Source organism: Balaenoptera physalus (genome assembly GCF_965194825.1).
Source record: "Balaenoptera physalus genome assembly, chromosome: 20".
Taxonomy (NCBI): Eukaryota; Metazoa; Chordata; class Mammalia; order Artiodactyla; family Balaenopteridae; genus Balaenoptera; species Balaenoptera physalus.
Genome location: NC_138901.1, coordinates 12,025,857 through 12,043,637, shown reverse-complemented (window position 1 = coordinate 12,043,637; position 17,781 = coordinate 12,025,857). Strand labels below are relative to the sequence as shown.

At 60.8% G+C, this 17,781-nt stretch overlaps 1 protein-coding gene across 1 annotated transcript; it reads right to left on the bottom strand.

The window, feature by feature from the left end:
* Nucleotides 1–1,218: 1,218 nt before the first annotated feature.
* Nucleotides 1,219–7,393, bottom strand: FSCN2 (fascin actin-bundling protein 2, retinal). Its single transcript, XM_082440725.1, has 5 exons — nt 6,386–7,393; nt 2,756–2,912; nt 2,200–2,321; nt 1,662–1,829; nt 1,219–1,528 (listed from the first exon to the last, which is right to left on the bottom strand). Exons 1-5 carry the CDS (start codon nt 7,209–7,211, stop codon nt 1,323–1,325), a joined length of 1,479 nt encoding a protein of 492 aa, XP_082296851.1. The 5' UTR covers nt 7,212–7,393; the 3' UTR covers nt 1,219–1,322.
* Between the last annotated feature and the right edge of the window lie 10,388 nt (nt 7,394–17,781).

Here is a 17,781-nt window from a genome sequence, read left to right as displayed (position 1 = left end):
GCTCAGGACAATCACTCATTCCTTCCGGGGCCAGGCTCCTGCGTCTGGTACTTGCAGGGTCAGTTGGAGCCCACCTTGAAGTGTGTTGGCCCATTTGGCTTCCAGCCCTTCTTCATCCCTAAGGTGAGGGGAGCCCAGCGAGGCGGGGAGCCAGCCAAGGGGGGCCCTGGGGAGAGACTGGGGAGGGGTCCTTGCTGGTCTTCCCCAGCCCCAGGATGCCTCACCCCTTCCTGTCCTCCCTGGCCGTATGTGTCCACTCTCCTCTGGAACCAGCTCTGCACCCCTTCCTTGCTGCCCTCCTTTCCCAAAGTGCCTCACACTGGCCAGACTCACTGGAGGTGGGGCTTCAGGCCCCAGGCAAGGGTGGGGAGAGGGGTGTGGGTTGAGGGGAAGGGTCAGTGAGGTCACCTGTGTCTGTGGTCTCCCCCTACTCCAGGCTCTAGACTGTACCCCCAGCCCTCCATCACCCCAGTCCCCAAGGTCCAGGCCAATCCCAGGGGGCATGCCTCCCACCCCACTCCCACCTCCAATGGTCCAAGGTTACCCAGCCCATAAGAGACACTGCCCTGGGTGGGGGTCCTTGGGGACCCAGGGGTTTTGGGTGCCAGCTGGTTTGGGGAGGCACATGGGTGAACCACGGGCCTTGTCCCGGTCATCCACCCTTCCTAGGCTAGGCGGGGCTGGGTGGCAGCAGGCTGGTGCAGAGGCTGAGAAGGGCCCTCTCCCCCATGGCTGACCACACACAGCCCTGTTTGGGACGGGTGGGTGTCACTTCTCCGTCAGGTGCTTCCAGGATTCCCTAAGACCCTGCCCTTGGGGAAGGGAGCAGTGATGTGCGCTATGGAGACTCCGAAGACCCTCTGACCTACCTGACCTGCTGGGGCCTGGGATCAGGCTCCTTCCAGCTCCCCCACCCCCACCCCGGTCCTGCTGAGTGGAGTGGGGGGTCCCCTCTCCCGGGCTTAGGGAGGAGACGTGCACCAAGAAGAGACAATCCCGGGTGTGGGGGGGGCCGACAAGAGGAGGCCCGGGACTGGCTGGCCAGGATGGGGCTGTGGGACGTTCAATCGGCTGGACCCTCCTGGACAAGCCCCGACCTTGGATTTTCTGGGCATGAGGGATTTGAGGGGGAGGGGAGTAGTTGTCCAGCGGCCATCGCAGGAGCCCCAGGGCGGAGGGGCCAGGGACCGCTCTTGCGCAGCACTCTGAGACCAGCGAGCCTGCAGACCTTCCGCGCACACCCTTCCCCACCCCGAGCGGCGCCACTGACCCGCGAGCCGCTGGTCACAGACACGGTTTAATGGGGGGCAGGAGGGCGGCACTCAGTACTCCCAGAGCGCAACCCCGGCCGGCGCGTCTGCGTCTGCGCGCAGCAGCCCCGAGGCGCCGCCGCGCAGGTACTTTCCGCTCCGGGCGCGGATGGCCAGGCGGCCGCACTCACGGAACTCAAACAGGAAGTCCTCGGCGCGCTCGCCGTCGCTGCACACGCTGCCGTGGCTGCCTGTGTGCCAGAACCCGCCGCCGCGGCCTGGGGATTAAGAGGAGCGGGGTCGGCAGGCGGCTCGCTCCTGGCCCCGCGCTCCCCCCATCCCCCAGGCGCCCCCCACTCTCTCTGGGCCCCAGCTCCTCGCGCTCCACCCCGCCATCCCGCACGCCCGCACCTCGGATCTGGTAGGCGCCGTCGCTGAAGCTCAGGTGGAACACGTCGTAGACGGAGCGGTTGGTGTCCAGCTGGTTGGAGCCTCGGCGGTGGCAGACGAAGCCGTCCAGGCCCCGCAGCACAAGGATGGGCCGGTTGATGAGCTTGAGGATAAACTCCTCGTCCTCACCTGGTGGCGAGAAAGGGGTTGAGGGGCCTTAACGGGGCTCCCCTGGAAGAGCTCCAGGCCTGGACTCACTGCTCAGCTTGTGTGCCTCGATCTGCCACTGCCATTGCCTTATGTGGCCTTAGCCAGGGGCCTGCGGCCGTTGAGCCCCCGGTTCCCCAAATGTGCGGCAGTGATCAGGGTGTTCTGGATCTGCTCCCCCACGTCAAGAGCAATGATCTGGACCAGCAAGTATGACTACTGTCGTGGACAGCAGCAGCTTCACAGGGAGGGAGAGGGGCCAGCCCTTGTGGAGACAGGGTCTCCAAACTGGCCGTGTTCCCAGGCAGAGGGCCCCGCCCCAGTCTCCCCAGGGAATGAGGGAAGTGCTCACCCACAAAATCGCTGATGGCCGCCAGCTGCCCATTCTTCTTCATGCACACATAGCGCCCATTGCTGGCCTTGAGGGCCACCCGCCGGCCCCGCCACTCCATCTCAAACATGGTGTTCGCAGAACTGGAAGGGACAGGTCAAGGTCCCCTCAGAGGAGCAGGATGTGGGGGCTCAGGGTCAGGCCTCCCCATCCCCCTCAAGTCCAATACCACCCCCTCAGGGGTTGGGACAGGCACCTGCCTTCCATTGATACCCCCACCACCATTAAGAGCTGTCCCTCACCCCAGTGGGCATTCTTCCCTGGCTGGGCTGCTGTGTGGTCCCCGTGGTTGAGGTGGAGGTGGTGATGCAGGTGGTAGTGGTAAAAGAGATGATGGTGGTGCTGGTGCTGGTGCTGGTGGAGGAGGTGGTGGTGATGGTGGTGATTCTGGAGGTGGTGGTGATGGTGATGGTGGAGGTGGTGATGGTGATGGTAGAGATGGTGATGGTGGAGGTGGTGATGGTGATGGTGGAGGTGGAGGTGAAGATGGTCATAGAGGTGGGGATGGTGCACTCACACTTGTGTGGCTGTGGCCTGGATCCCCCCGTGGGTGACCAGGGTCCAGTAGCCCCCAGTGCTGGAATAGAAGGTGCACTTCTTTGTCTCCCGGTCAATTTGCATCAGGAAAGTCTCATGATCCAGTTCTTCGTCTTGGTTGGCTGAGACATTGACCCCTGGAGGGAGGAGATGGGAAGCCCCTCACGCCTCACCCTGGGTGGGGTGGGGAGCAGAGGGATGGGGAGGCATGCTCTTGGGGCAACCCTGAAGTCAGCGGGGGTCTCATCTAGAGCCCTCTGGACTCTAGAAGATTTGGAGCTCTGCCCCAGGGCCGTGTGGGCACGTCATGGACCCATACACACTGCTCCCTAAAGGTACTTGCCCAGCTCCCACCACAGCTCCAGGAACCAGGCCCTTCCGTGCCAGCAAATCCCCTGCCTCTGCTAATCATCAGGTAATCTGCTTGCTCCTGCTCTCTCGACCCAGGACTTACACCAGCCTCTATTTATAACTCTCCCCTAAGCCACTGGATGGACACAGTGGGGTCCCTGTCCTTCCCCAGCTGTGGCTCAGGACACAGCAGGGGCCTGGGGTTTGCTCCTGGGCGCTGAGCAGGGATTGGACCCCCCAGCCCCTCACTCACATGTGCGTGGTCTCCCAAGAGCCCTGAGGGAGGGCAAGGCTACTTGGGGCTCTGCCTGGGATTCCTGGGAGGGAGACGAAGGGGTCATCCATGACCAGGGTGGGGTGCAGCAGGCAGGCGGTGGAGCCTCCCCAGTATCTTCCCTTAAACCACACCCCTGTTCCATCGCAACTGGCCACTCCAAGAGATATGGCAGATCACAGAGGTCCCCTGAGGCTGGGGTCCAGCGGCTCCAGCTGAGGGAGCAGGAGGGAGTGTGGCAGACCCCCATCAGAGCCTGAGGGTCAGGGCCACATCCTGTCCTGCCCTGCCCCGAGTAGGTAGAGCCCAGACTGTGGAGGTCAGGACCTGTCACCCTTCATGGCTGTGCCCTCCAAAGCCCCCCAGGCTGGGGTCTGTCTCCCTTCTTACACAGATCATTGCTCAGAGCCAAAGAAGGTGGCCCAGCATTCTCAATGCCAATCCCACCGTCCCATCAGCAATACTGAACAAAGTGAGCGCCAGCTGCCCCTGGGCCCGCGATCAGCAGTAACAAAACAGACGGCGGCCCTTGCCCTTCTAGCACTGGTCCATGGGGAGCGGCGGACAACAAGAATGGTGGTACATCCAGTGCCCATGAATGCTGTGGGTTTTGGCCAGGGACAGTCTCACTGAAGCAGACCTGAGGAGGTGAGGGAGCCATCCGTGCAGGGACTAAGGGGGGAGCGAGGCCAGGGGTCTAAGGCTGTGGCTGCACCTCCACCCCCATCTCTGAGGCCAAGCCATTGGTGTCCCCAGCATTGCCCCCCACACACCCCTTCCAGACAGGATGCAGCCTAGGGGCTCCATCTCACACAGCCGGCTGCTCCTGGGGCCCCGACCTTGAGGCATGAGAGGCTCCACGGAGTCCTGGTTGCCTGCAAAGAGTGTGGACCCCACTGTTCCAGGAGGGATTGGTCAAGTGGTGGGTGTCTGAGCAAGAAGGGGTGTCTGAGAGCATTTACAGGAGAACTTTCCTTACTCCTGCGAAGACACAGAAGAGCCAGTGCCCCTCTTTCCTTTGGACTTTGTCCTGTCTGGATGTGAGCCTGGAACAGCAGCAGCCGTCTTGTGACCACAAGGGCACCAGCCTGAGGTCAGAGCTGTCCTGGGAGAGAGGTTCCTCAAAGAGGAAAGAGTGGAGGACTTTGGTGATGCCACTGAGCTGGCAATGGTGCCTGCCGGGGATCCCAGCACCCCCGTGCCTCCAGACTTCATTTAGGTGAGATAATCAGTGTCCTTGTGGCTTAAGCCAATTTACGGCCATTGTTACTTGCAGCAACGAACACTGCCTGCTGGGCGGCCCTGCAGCAATGCCACATCAGTGAGGGCCGGCAGCGGGCACAGCAGAAACAAGCAGAGCCTGGCTGATAGAGGCCGCAAAAGAAAAATATTGGCAGGAGAAGCCAGGGTGCTTACAAACACTCCAGGGGGAAGGAGACGGGTTTGGGGGCTGCCTGACCAGCAAAATGACAGAGACCGAGGCACCACCACTCCACAGAAGCCACCACTACAGCTACCTTGGAATCTAGTGGCACCGCTCCCCTCCCGCAGCACTGAGATGCCACACTCCACTTCCTCGAATGACTGGTAGCTAAGTCAACATCTGAATATCTCGGGGCCAGGTCCTGTGCCCTCAGGCTTATTGTAAGGAAAGCAGGGAGGCGAATGTGCGGTACCTCTGGCCTCTATAGTGGGAGGCAAATCTGGTCCTTTGTGGGCGACATCCCCCATTAAAGGGATGGGGTCAGATGCAGGGTAGTCCAGAGAATGAAAAATGGTTTAATACAGCTACCATCCCTCACCACCACCATCATCACCACCATCATCACCATCTCCATCACTATCAACACCACCACCATCACTAGCAGAATACTAGCACCGTCTCTATTACCACAGCCGGTCTTACCATCACCTCCATCACCACCAGCTACCATCCCCACTACCACCACCACAAGACTCACTCACAAGCTGAACAGGGACAAATACTTTGTATCCAGCATCTCCTTTGACTCACAGAGAAAGCTTTTTCACACTGCTGCCCACCTTTTACTGACAAGCCAAGCATATGGGCCTTGGCCCAGGCCAGAAAGTGGTGTGGCCAGACAGTAGGACCTGACATGGGAAGGACCAGGGCTGTCTGTCTTCCCTCACGCCCCAGGACCCGACCACATGCCGCAAGTGCTTGGGGGTGTTTGCTGAATGCCGGTCCCTGCTCTGCACTGGCCTTGAAGACCCGGACTACAGGCAGGGGCCCCTAGAGCCACAGCTGGGCCACCCCTCCAGGTGCTCAGGGCCGGGGCTCTGCCTTCTGGACCAGGTGGTAACAGTGAGCTGGGTCAGGGTGTGCCCAGCCACTCCTGGGTGCACAGAGCCAGGAACCCAAGCAGCTTGGGGCCACTCTGGGACCTCACCTTCTTCGAGGGGAAGTAGGAACTGCCCACGTTCACCCCACAGGCATGTGATCACATGTGGAAGGGCCCACCGGTCACATGAAGCAGGTGACCGATGATCCAGGACTTGGGGGGAGCCACGCCACACCTGTTGGGTAGAGACAGTGTCTCCCCACCAAGGAGTCCAGGCCCTGGAGGGGCCGCTTGCATCCCCCTGGCCTGGAGGAACCCCAAGGCCCCTCCCCACTCCACTCCTGCTGTCTCCTTGCCCTGCCCTTAGTCGCCTCCCAAACCCTTTAAATTTCAGAAGTGGGGTGATGGAAGGGAAGGGGAGGGGCGGGCAGGGGGCCAGCCCAGTGTGGGCGGGGCCTGCCCTCCTACACCTCATAGCAGCTGGCCTGGGCCTCCACCACCTCCCGCTGGGCGCTGCCCAGCCTGCATCCAGCAGCTGTCCAGCGGGCCCAAGGCTCAGCAGGGACCCCATACGTGGCCCACGGCCCGCCCACCTACGCTGTGTGCTGCCACACACACGTCCCCACCCATCAGACACATGAACCCCACACTGAGAGCACGGCCGGTCCCGCACCCTCATTACCTTGCCGCACGGACACGTAGCGGTGGTTGGCGGCCACCAGCACCACCTGCGGGTGACTCTCCTCCAGGTCGAAGAGCTCGTCCTTGCCGGGCCGTGTGTTGCGGCCAGCCCTGAGCGTGCCTGCGGGTCCCACGGGCGCCAGGTAGCGGCCGTCACAGTCCTTGAAGGCCAGCTTGCCCACCTTGAACTCAAGTGTGTAGCGGGCGCGAGCCTCGGGCTCCCAGACAAGGCGGCCATCGCTGCGCAGGTAGCGGCTGTCGCAGGACTTGAGGCAGTACTGCCGGTTCTGGAAGATGAGCGTGACGAGCGCGTCCACGCCCCACGGTGTGTTGCTGTCCGCCGCGATCTCGTCCTCCTGCGGGCACAGGTGCGCGTAGCGCCGCCGGCTCACACTCAGCAGGTGGGCCTGCGGGTGGATGGCCAGGTGCACGGTCCACAGCTCAGCCGGGGTGATGGCTGTGGCGAAGCAGGACAGCTGGTCCTCAGTGCCGCCGAAGAAGCGGCCGTGCGGCTCCGACTGCAGCACCCAGCGCCCGTCAGGCTGTGGCAGGACCAGGAAGCGGCAGTCGCGGCCCGGCCGCTCCGCTTCGCAGGCCACGCGCCCGTCCTCCTCGGCTGACAGGTAGCGGCCCAGGTGGCTGCTGCGAAACAGCACAGCTGTGCCCTGGCCCGGGTCTGGCTCCAGCACCCACATCTGCTTCCTCTTGAGGCTGGGTGCCGAGGCGTTGACCTTGAAGCCAAAGCTCTCAGCCGTCAGGTAACGGTCAGTATCATTGACGAGGCCAAACTGGATCTTCAGCACCTGATGCAGGCCATTGGTGGGCATCTTCGGGCCTGGCTGAGGTCCCCAAGAGGGGCCTGGGAAGCTCTCTCTGTGTGCTCACGGCCCCCGAGGTCCCCCAGAGGCCTGGCTCGACGGGGTCGGCCCGTGGCCCCCAGGCCCAGCCGGCGTCATGGACCTGCTGCCCGATCGGATGCTGCCTCTGACCAGTGGTCACGGGCCCAGGCAGCTCTTACATGGCCAGCGGGCAGCAGAGGGCGGGTGGGAGGGCGGATCAGAGCTGTGCCGGCTTAGGAACAGCAGCAGCCTTTCGTTACCCCAGCTTGGATTTCAGCCACTCCCGGACTGCCCAGGGGCCAGAGCCCAGGGCCGGCAGGGCTGGAGAGCGCCACCCGCCGCAGGGCCGACCACCTCCTTGTCCTCGCTGGCAGCTGCCCGGGCCCCAACTCGGGCCCTGTGCCCCGCTCTCTGGCCCCTGCACGTCTTGGCCTCTCTCCTTGCCCCCCACCTCCGGGCCCCCAGACCCACTGCACAGACTCCCCAGCCCAGTCCAGCTGTTTCCCGAGGTAGAGAAAGCCGCCTGGTGGAAAACTTGCATGTGGCCGCAACCCGATCGCAGCCCTCCACCCTCAGCCACCAGATCCAGTTACTGCTTCTCTGATTCCTGCTGCCAGGAGTGCGGCAAGGCCCCCAACCCGGGCGGCTGCAGCCGAGTCGCGTGCCATCCCCCTCAGTGGCCCCTGGGTCACAGCCTGCAGCCCTGAGTCTGATGCTTCCCGACGGTGGCCTGTGGCTGGGAAAGTGGCAGGCAGGGCTGTTGGTGCCAGTGAGTGGGGCCAGGCGCCCCCCCCCCATCCTGGCAGCCATGGCACCCAGATCCAAACCAGGCGTGGAGAGGCAGTGGCTTGGCCGAATTCACACTGGCCAGGGAGCCTGGTTGTGTTGGGCCCCGGGAAAAGGGCCCTTGGTTTGGGCTGAGGTGGCAGCTGTGTGATGGAGAGTTACACCCACCTTGCAGGTTGCACAGCGAGAGGGTGACATGGGAGCATGAACGTAGAGCAGACATTACTCCAGGCAGCACAAGGAGGCGGCAGGCTGTCAGACTCGGGGTCACGGGGCCAGGCTCTGACCTGACCCCTGTACCCTGATCAACTCTCAGGCCCATAAGGTTGCTCTGTCTTCTACGGGCAAGCTCTGGTGAAGCCAGCCTTGATGGGTGGCCTTGGAGAACCCTGAACTGCTGTTCACATTGCCAGAGCGACTGGCCTGACTGCAGGGTCTTTATGGGCTGGGTCCGGGGATCACATAGGGCGAAGCTTTCCCAGCAGAGGGCTGAGGCCAGCAGGCTAGGAGAAGCCAGAGCTGGCTACCTCTGACCCGGCATCTCCCAGCCCAGCCTCTGGGGCCGCCCCATTGCACCTCCCCGCACCCCCGATGCTAAGCCTGAGGGGTTTGTCTTTGGGAGCTGCAGCGGGCCTGCTCAGCTTTGCCCTGCCTGTCTGTCTCTTGCACCTGCCTCAGGGGCCAGGAGCCAAGTAGTGAAACCAGAGCTGCCTGTCCTGGGCCCGGGCCAGCCTTGGTGTCCTCTTCCTCATCACAGCGTGTGACCCTCAGGCCTCCCTTCTCTGGGGACCAGGACTGGGAGCCACAGGGCCCTTCCAGCCACGGCCCCCAGAGTCTTGCCCTTGATGTTCTAGGCATCACCCCTCCATCCCTTTCGAGGCCATATGGGGGTCCAACAGAATGAAGGGGCCCTGGGCCGGGCATGCATAGGCCCCAGGGAGTGGGTGGGGCAGATGGGCACATGGGTCAGGAGTCGTTCCTCCATTTTCCAGGTCCTGGGCAATGACCTCCCCAGGTACGTGCAGACACTGAGGAGGAGACCAGGAGACCCGACCCCTTGCTTCGGGGGTTCAGATTGGGGTTAAGGGAGATAGGCCTGCACACAAATCCCCATGACAGCATAGTGCACGCCACAGGTCAGCTGAGCGAGGGGTTGGTCTTGGCTCTCCCTGGGGGCTAGCGTTGTCCACCTCTGTGACCCACACATGTTTATGGGGCATTGACTGCGTGCCTGGCTAGGCTGCGTACCAGGTACCCCATGGTAGGGAGATGCAATCTGGGGTTGCACCCCCCCCTCCCCAGAGATGATGCCCACAAAAAATCCCCCCAAGTTCCTATGGGACTGGGTTGCCCAGGCCTTGATGCCAGGGAAATGTCCTGGTTTGGAGGTACAAGCCATGATGCTGTCCACACTTCAGGTCACATGTGTACAGGGGCGGGGGTGGGCTGAGGGGCAGCTGTGCCCATGGCCACCTCCAGGCATGGGCACTGGTCTCTCCTCTGCACCCCCAACTCCCAGTCAGGCTGCAAAGGAGCTGGCCTGTTCCGATTAGCATGACGGCCTCATTAGCGCTGACTGGTGCTGGCAGGGCGCTCCTGGGCATCACATGCCCCACGGGAGGAAGCCCAGCCGCCAGGCGCTAAGTGGGCCTGGCTCCAGGCAGCTTCTCAGCAGCAGAGCCAGAAAGAAGTGCCTGTGGCCTCTCAATTCTAGGGCCCCACAGCCCCAGGTGGGGGTGGGGTGGGGCTCCCTGGCACTAACCCAGGGGCGTGAGCCATGGGGTGGCCTTTCAGGCCCCAGGGGGACTCTGAGAGGCGGGCCTTCCAGCCCAGGCTTCCTTGGAGGGAGGTAGTTTGCACAGATGGTCCCCCCTCCCTCCTTCCCCCTCAGGATCTCAGGCCCTCATCCAGCTGCCTGCTAGGGTCATGGCTCCTTTCTGGCTCCCCCGAAAGATTCTGGCATACAGTAGGTACTTAATAAGTGCCTGTGAATGTTTGATGTGGGGTTCTTATGTGATGGGCTGAGCCTCTGCTGATAGATGGGGCGGTGTGCATGGGAGTCTGGGCCCCGTGTGTGTGTGCGCGCACACGCGTGTGTGTGTGTGTTTAAGTACACACAGACAGGAACTGGGCAGAGTGAGCCATGGCCACCTGCTGAGTCAGCCCCAGTCTGGAGATGGTGCTCTGGATCCCAGCCTCAGAGCCCACTCGTGTCTGGCCAGCAGGGCGACCAGGCTGTGCACAGCATAAGGGAATCTGTTTCAGGGGCGCCCCTCACACCCCAGATGTACACTCCTTATGAGATCCTGTGGTGGGCTGGGTGTTGCAGCCCCGTGGCAGCGTCCTCAGGCAAGTCCCCTGCCAGAACTTGTCCACACAGCCACCCACTTGGGGCACACAAACGTGCCCACCACTGCCCTGTCCAGCCTACGCTCTGGGGCATCCAAAGTCCCTGCCACTCTGGGACCCCCATTCACCTGCCCCTGCTCACTTCTGAACCTGACACAGTCCCTTCCCAGGGGTGGGGGCACAAACCCAGTGTGTCCCCACCACCCTGGGCTGGCATCTGCAACCTGGACCAGGCCTGGGCATAGACCTCAGGCCACCTGACACACCAACTTTAATATGTTTGACTTGAGGAGGGCGCCTTTTCCTAAGGTGAGCAGCGCCTCCGGCTCCCTACTTCAGGGAGTGGTCGTCTGCAGATGGACACAGCCAGATGGACCCTTGTGGCCACAGCTGGGCCCAGAAGGCAGGGGTGGCCTCAGCTGTCAGAGGCTCCAGCAGAAAAGGCTGGGGCCGATCCTCAGCCTCTTGCCCTCTTAGTGTCCAGCTAGGGCCAAGAGCAGAGAGGGCCTTAAAGCCCCCCAGGCCCCTGGCATCCACCCTGGAGCTCTCAGGAAACTGTTCCTTTCCTGGGGTGCTGGGGGATGGGCAGGCTTGGCCATTTGGAGGGTCCACCTCCCACTCCACCCAGCCAGGCCCCTCTGGCGCTACCAGGGAAAGCACGCCCACCTCCGCATGTCTAGACAGCCAGCCCTAGATGCTAGAGCCCAGCCTGGGCTCCTGCCAGCACACTACCTGCTGCCATGGTGACCAGCGCGTGCACCAGGCTCAGTGCCCGGGCAACACTGATGCTGGTGGTGTGAGCTGGCACAGGTGCTGTGTGTGTGCAGGCTGGGTGAAGGGGCCCTCCCCGCCTCAGCTGGCCTGGAGCCTGGAAACTGGGAAATGGCCCAGGATGGAGGCCAGGACAGCCCTACCGGCTGAGGGACCTCCACAGTCACACCTTTCCCAGACTGAAGTCTTGGCCCCCTGTGCTGAGCAATGCCAGACAGACCCTTCCCGCAGGGCAGTGAGTCTCTGGGAATTACTCCTCACAGAGGAAAACCCCGGCGCCCCACCCCACTTTCCAGAGCCTGCGCCTCAGCCCCAGGCCCTGACCAGCTGCTGCTCTGGTTGGCGTTCCTGTCCCACCCCATCCCGGGTACTCTGCCCCTCCCATGGCCAGGCCTCTGCCATCCCCCTTTGGCCCTCTGCCCCCGGACTTCTTGGCCCCGCAAGGAGGTGAGGGCCACTCTGCTGGTCCAGGTGCTGCTGGGCACAGCCTGAGGCCCTGATTTCTTCACTCCTGGGCCCATCACCTTCTCCTGGGGTCCAGCTTGGCAGGCACCCAGGGCCCAGCCTCCTGCATTGTGCCTGAAACGGGCCCACAGCTTGGTGTCCTCATGATTTTTTCATGGCAGAGCTCTCCGCTGCCCCACAGTTCCACTTACATGGGCGGGCGGGGGCCTAGGTTGGTTTACTAGAGGCCTGCAGGCGGTTTAGGGTGACAGTTCCCCTCAGCAGGGCAGAAGGGAGGGGGCTCGCACATCTCAGACTGCACTGTGTGTGCAAACACTGGGGGTGCCCAGCCTGTGCCTCCCACTTGCTCCATGTGAAAATCCACACCCACCACCATCTCTCAAGACCCCTCCCTTCCCCTACCCTATACCCCTCTCAAGACCCTCGTCTTCACACACACGCACCCAGATACACACTGTCTTGGCAAAGCAGCTCCTTGAAAACCTCTCCTGCCTGGTCCCCCTCCCGCTTCAAGCAGAGAGCTGCTGGCTGGGCTGGGGAGGCCCCCACTTAGGGCTTTCAGGGTACAAAGCTGGTGCAGTCTCCTGACTTCTGTCTCATGTAAAACCATAAGGTCAGGGAGCCGGGAGAAGGGGGAGATGAGGGCTATATCTGGCAGGAGAGGGGAGGGAGAGACCAGAAGCCTCTGGAACCCAGCAAGGCCGAAAGTTCCCGAAGGGACCACAAGGACAGGATTGAGGGCATCTCAGCAAGCTCAGATGTCCCATGACCACTGGGCAATCTTCCAGCACCCAAACCTTAGGACCTTTGCACATTCCTGGGACAAGAGAGGACCACTTGCAATATCTGAGAGTGAACCCCGGCTGCATGGGGCTGAGTGAGGACCAGGTCAACTTCATCAAAATATGGATATTTACCGCCCACCTGGGCTTGCAGACACACAGGTGCCCAAGATGTGTCAATACCTGGCATGGACAATCAGGAGCTCACAACTCCGCAGGTGACCATGGCAGCCTCTGCCCAGCCCCTGTCTATGTGCACCTTCACACACATGCCCAGACATGCAGGCACACAGACACACACACAGAGACACCCATGCACAATGCCAAATCTATCTGCAGAGGCTCAGCTCATCGTGAAAGAACCAGATTCCTCATGTCAAATCATCACAGGCACTTATTAAGTACCTACTGTGTGCCAGAAATCTTGCTGGGGATCCAAAAAGGAATAAACTCCATCTCTGACTTCTGGGCCAAAACAGAAATGGACCATTGCCTTCTACAGTCAAACAGGCTCTGCACATGGTCACCTTCCTTTGTCAAATGGCTCCCATGGGGACAGTGTCATGCCACTTAGCTCGAGGCATTAGTGATGGTCTGCTTCTAATAAAAATCTTCTCACCTATAGGTGATGCTATAAATGGTGCAGAGAACAGGAGAGGGGCCCTGGGGATTAAGTATGTCATAGGTTAGGACAACTAAATGCAATACAGATCCTGGATTAGGTCAGGGAAAAATGCTATGTAGGACATTATTGGGACAACTGTCATCACTGAAATTTAGATTGCAGATTAGATGAACTGTGCCATATTGATGTGAAATTGCCTGATTTTGGTTGCTGTACTGTGGTTATATAAGACAATGTCCCTGTTCTTAGGAAAAAGACACTGAAATATCAAGGAGTAAAGGGCAGGACGTCTGAGACTGACTCCCAAATGGTTTAGAAATGAAAAGGGAAAGATAAAAAGAAAATAAGGCAAGTGTGACAAATGGTAAAAATTTATTAAGTTTTTATTAAGTTCTCAAAAAAATTTAAAAACCATAATAACTAGAATTTAAAATCCCACTGCAGGGTCAGAAGAAGTCAGATAGTCCAGTAAGTTAAAAAAGATAAAGAGAAGAAAAATAAGACTATTAAAGGATTCAACTAGGAGATATGACCAGCCAATTAATAGAAATCCCCAAACAAAAGAACAGAAAAAAAATAAAACAGGAAAGAGGGAAATTATGAAAAAAATAACACAAGAAAATTCCCAAGAACTGAAGGACATTGAGGGCCTAGGGCCTAGAAGTGACCAAGACAAGAATGAGGTCTTCAGCAGGGTACCCCAGAAATCTCAGATAGGCTGGAAAAAAGGGAAAAGCCCAAACGCTTGTGGAGAATCACAAAAAATCCATGGACGCTGGATCGGGACTTAAATGACAACCATTTCCCAAGAGCAACTGTAGGAAGAGTCAGGGAGTCAAGCCTTCAAAGTCTGAGGGAACATGGGACTTCCCTGGTGGTCCTGTGGTTAAGACTCATTGTTTCCACTGCAGGGGGGCACAGGTTTGTTCCCCGGTCAGGGAACTAAGATCCTGCATGCTGCACGGTGCGGCCACACACACAAAAAAATCTGAGGGAATATTATCATCTCTAAACTCCCCCCCTTGTTCCCAGGTAGGTAAAACACAGGCACCTGCAGATATGCAAACTCAACTCCTACTTACAGGCCCCAGGCCTGTCCCTTCCCAGCTGGGTGGCTCCCCGCCCCACCTCCCATGCTTAGTCTGTGCCCGGGCAAACTGGGGAAGAGAGTGTTGTGAGCAGGAGTGGGTCTGTGAGTCTGCTCAGCACTGCTGACCTTGGCTGGCTCCTGTGGGTCAGGGCTGCTCCTGGGGGCTGGTTCCCTGAGACAATTCACTCACACAGGCCCTGGTAGACACACAGGTAGGGCCGACCCACCTGTCACCCAGGGAGGTAGAGGTACAGCTCTGGCCACCAGCCCATGGGCATCCTCTGTCCTTCCCCAAGAATGACCTAACCCCAACCTGGCTCTCTCTGCCCCCCACCCATCCACCTTCAGGGTGTTCCGTGTCTCTCTGCTGCCCTGGTGTGGCAATCCAGGTCCCCTGGAGGCTGCATCCCTGCCGGCCCCCTCTCCCACCTTCCTGGGGCTAGCCCAGTCCCAAATGACCTAGCCCCACAGCTCACAGCCCTTGGGCAGCCCCTGGAGAAGTGGAATGAACTCACACCCCTTTGTCCCCCAACCTCCGCCTCCCCACAGCCAGCAGGGTGTGTATAGTTGGGGGAGGGGGCTCACAGTCCCACCCCCTCCAATCCTGCTGTGTGACCTGGAACGAACCTCAGCCTCTCTGAGCCTCCCTCTCCTCTCTGAATTGGTTATCTATGGCCATCTGCCCAGGTGGTCTAGCTGCTGAAATAACCCAGTGTGTCCAATGAGCAGACAGCATGGCAGCTGGCATCTAAACACTCCCAGGGAACCAGCTGTGTATTCAACAGACACAGTCAGGTCCAGGGTCTGCCCTAGCTTTGGGGTCCCTCTGTGGGTGCTGTCTGCTCCCTGAACGGAAGGTACAGGGACATAGGTGTGGGCTGGCCCTCCCTGGCTGAGTGGAGGCCCTGGCCCTCCCCTCTTCCGTTGCCCTGGGTGCTGGCTGACCCCAATCCCACCTTGTCACCCTGTGTCAGCACCGGCTGAGGTCACCGGCCACTCCCAAGCCGCTCCCTGTCACCCTCGGGCGGCAGTGACTCAGGGGCCACTGGCAGCATCTTCCCCAGCCCGAGTCAATGGCTGCGGGGGTCGTCCGGGCGCTGGGGAGGACCGGGGTAGTTGGGATGGGGCGGCAGGTGCGGCCCCGACTCCTCTCCCGGCCCGGGGCGCTTAGCCGCGATAGCGGGACCCACCTGGCGGCCCACCTGGGAATGACAGCAGCCTGCTTCAGAGCTGGGCGCTCGGGGCCGCCGCGGCCGGCCAGAGCGCCATCTCCTGGCCCAGGCCGCCGAGCTCTCCCCGCGTCGCAGGGCCCCGGGTGCCGTGCGCTGCCGGCAAACCCCCGGGGCAGAGGAGATGCGGCTTGTGCGGTGCAGGGGAGGGGGCTCTGACCCCAGGTCTGAAACCAGCTAACAGAGGGGGCGCAGAATGGCCGCGGGTGGCAGGGCGCCCCAGGCCTCCGGCCCTGGTTGGCACTGCTTCGGTGGCAGCCTGTTCCGCACTCCCTCGGCCGCCCGCTGGACCTAGTCTCCCTGGGACTCCCGCGCTGACACCAAAGGGCTCAGAGAAAGCTGGTGCTGGGGTCAGGCTCCCGGAGGTGGAGGCGGGCCGGGGCGCGGGAAGGTGCACGCTAGGACTCGTGGCCCGGGAACCGCCCCGGGACCAAATTAGGACATGCGGCCCTGGGCCCAGGCCGGGTGTGAGTACCCGAAGTCCTACCCCCAGCCCGCTAGGGCTGTGCGTCCCAAACCGGCTGGAGTGGGCGGGGCTGAGAGCAGCAGGGCCCGCCCCCTGGGCGCCGCTTCCCTGGGAAGTCCGAAACCCGGAAGGAGAGCGCCGGGAAGGCCTGGGTGACCGGTGCGGAGCCGGGGCTTGACCTCAGCCCTGACCTCACCTCCTTCCACTCTGCCCACTCCAGCTGCAGCCTTTGGAGCAGTGGCAGGGAGGACAGAGCACCCAGAGCGGCGGCTTCCTGTCCGTGTCTTACCCTGATCCACCTCCCGGTTTTCCGTGTGGCGCCAGGTGTCCCGGGGGTGGGGACACCTGTCGTGGCAGCCCTGACCTTGTCCAGCTCAAGAGAGTTTGGCTGGTCGGGCGAGCTCCCCGCAGCACCGTGCCAGAGCGGGAAGTGCAGGAGGGGTGCCCCACCCTTGTCCCCTGCAGCCCCCGTGAGCCTACCAGCTTGGGGGCTGGGAGAGGGTCCCTGAGGGCAGTCAGGCCTCTGCTCCCTTCCCTCTCAGCTCTAGAGCCATATCCTCTCTTTGAATATTGGAGTCAGGGTTGGGGGAACAGCTCAGCAGCTCCCCTGTCCCCCTTCTGACTCTCAGGGAAGGCCCTTCCCTCTTTCAGGGCTGGAGCCCTACTCTCTCCATTCCTTCTGCCTACATTCTTGCTTCCTTCCCCTGTATAGGTACCAGGGGACACCAGCTTCACCTTGTGTCCAGAGAACCTACACTCTGGGGCAGAGGGCAGGGACAAACTGAATAACCAACATTCAGGTGGGAGGTGGGGACTTGCCCCAAGGCCAGGGGATGATCTGGAGGCCTGCAGGGAGGAGGTGGCCAACGGGAAAAACTTTCTGGGCAGGTGCTGGTCCTGGGCTGGAGGGCAGTGAGTGAGAGGTATAGTAGGTGAAAGGGTGGAGGGTCAGGCAGAGCTTGCCATGAAAGCCTCCAGCAACAGAGTAAGGGGCTCAGGTTCTATCTTGAGGCAGTGGGTGGCATGGGGAGCAGGGTGATGTGATTTGTAATATTAATTGTGGGGAAGCAGGAGGCTGGCAGCTGGACTGGACACAGGTCAGGGATGTGCAGAGTGTGCCATGGTCTGGTGGGCACCCTGGTTTCTGACTTTTTTTTTTTGGCCACACCGTGGGCCATGCGGGATCTTAGTTCCCCAACCAGGGATGAAACCCATGCCCCTTGCATTGGGAGTATGAAGCCTTAACCACTGGGCCGCCAGGGGAGTCCCTGGTTTCTGGCTTTAGCCACATGCTGAGGTAGAACTGTCATGAAGCAGCTGGAGGCCTGGACTCCTGGGTTTAATCCTTAGTTTCCCTTTGCAATCTGTGGACACAGCTCACCAAGAGTAAGAACTATGCAGAGAGAGGTGAAAAGTGGTGACCTCCGGGGGCAGGGCCCACACAGGTGGGCAATGTGTGCTCTTGGCAGCGTGTGCAGCAAAGATGAAGAGCAGACTGTGCCCATTTCTGGACCACTGTGCCAGGTCCGGCAGCCTGCTCCGTGGTGTAGGCAGCGCTGTCACTGTCCCCCAAGGCCCAGTGGAACAAGGCCTGGGGGTGTGCCCATGGAAGCAGAGTAAGGAGGCTGCTGCTCCTGGTAATCTCAGGTCTGACACACAGAGGCGCTGAGTGAGTACAGCTTAATCATCATCGAAACCTGAATGCCTGGGGACGTTGAGGCCAGAGGTCTGGAAAACCTCAGTGGTGAGGCGTGGGGAAAGTTCACTGGGCCACCCAATGGTCTCCTGTCCCCAGACCTATCATCCAGTGCAGGAGGGGCACCAGCCTCAGAGCCTCTGGTGGGCCACACACCCCTCACATCATTGGCCCATCTTCTTTACAGAAGTTGAGGCTCAGAACTCAGGTCCTGACTCCCAACCCAGTGTTCTTCCAAAGGCCTCCTTGGTTCCTGCTGCACCACAGTGGGGAGATGGGAACCTCCAATAAACTCCAGT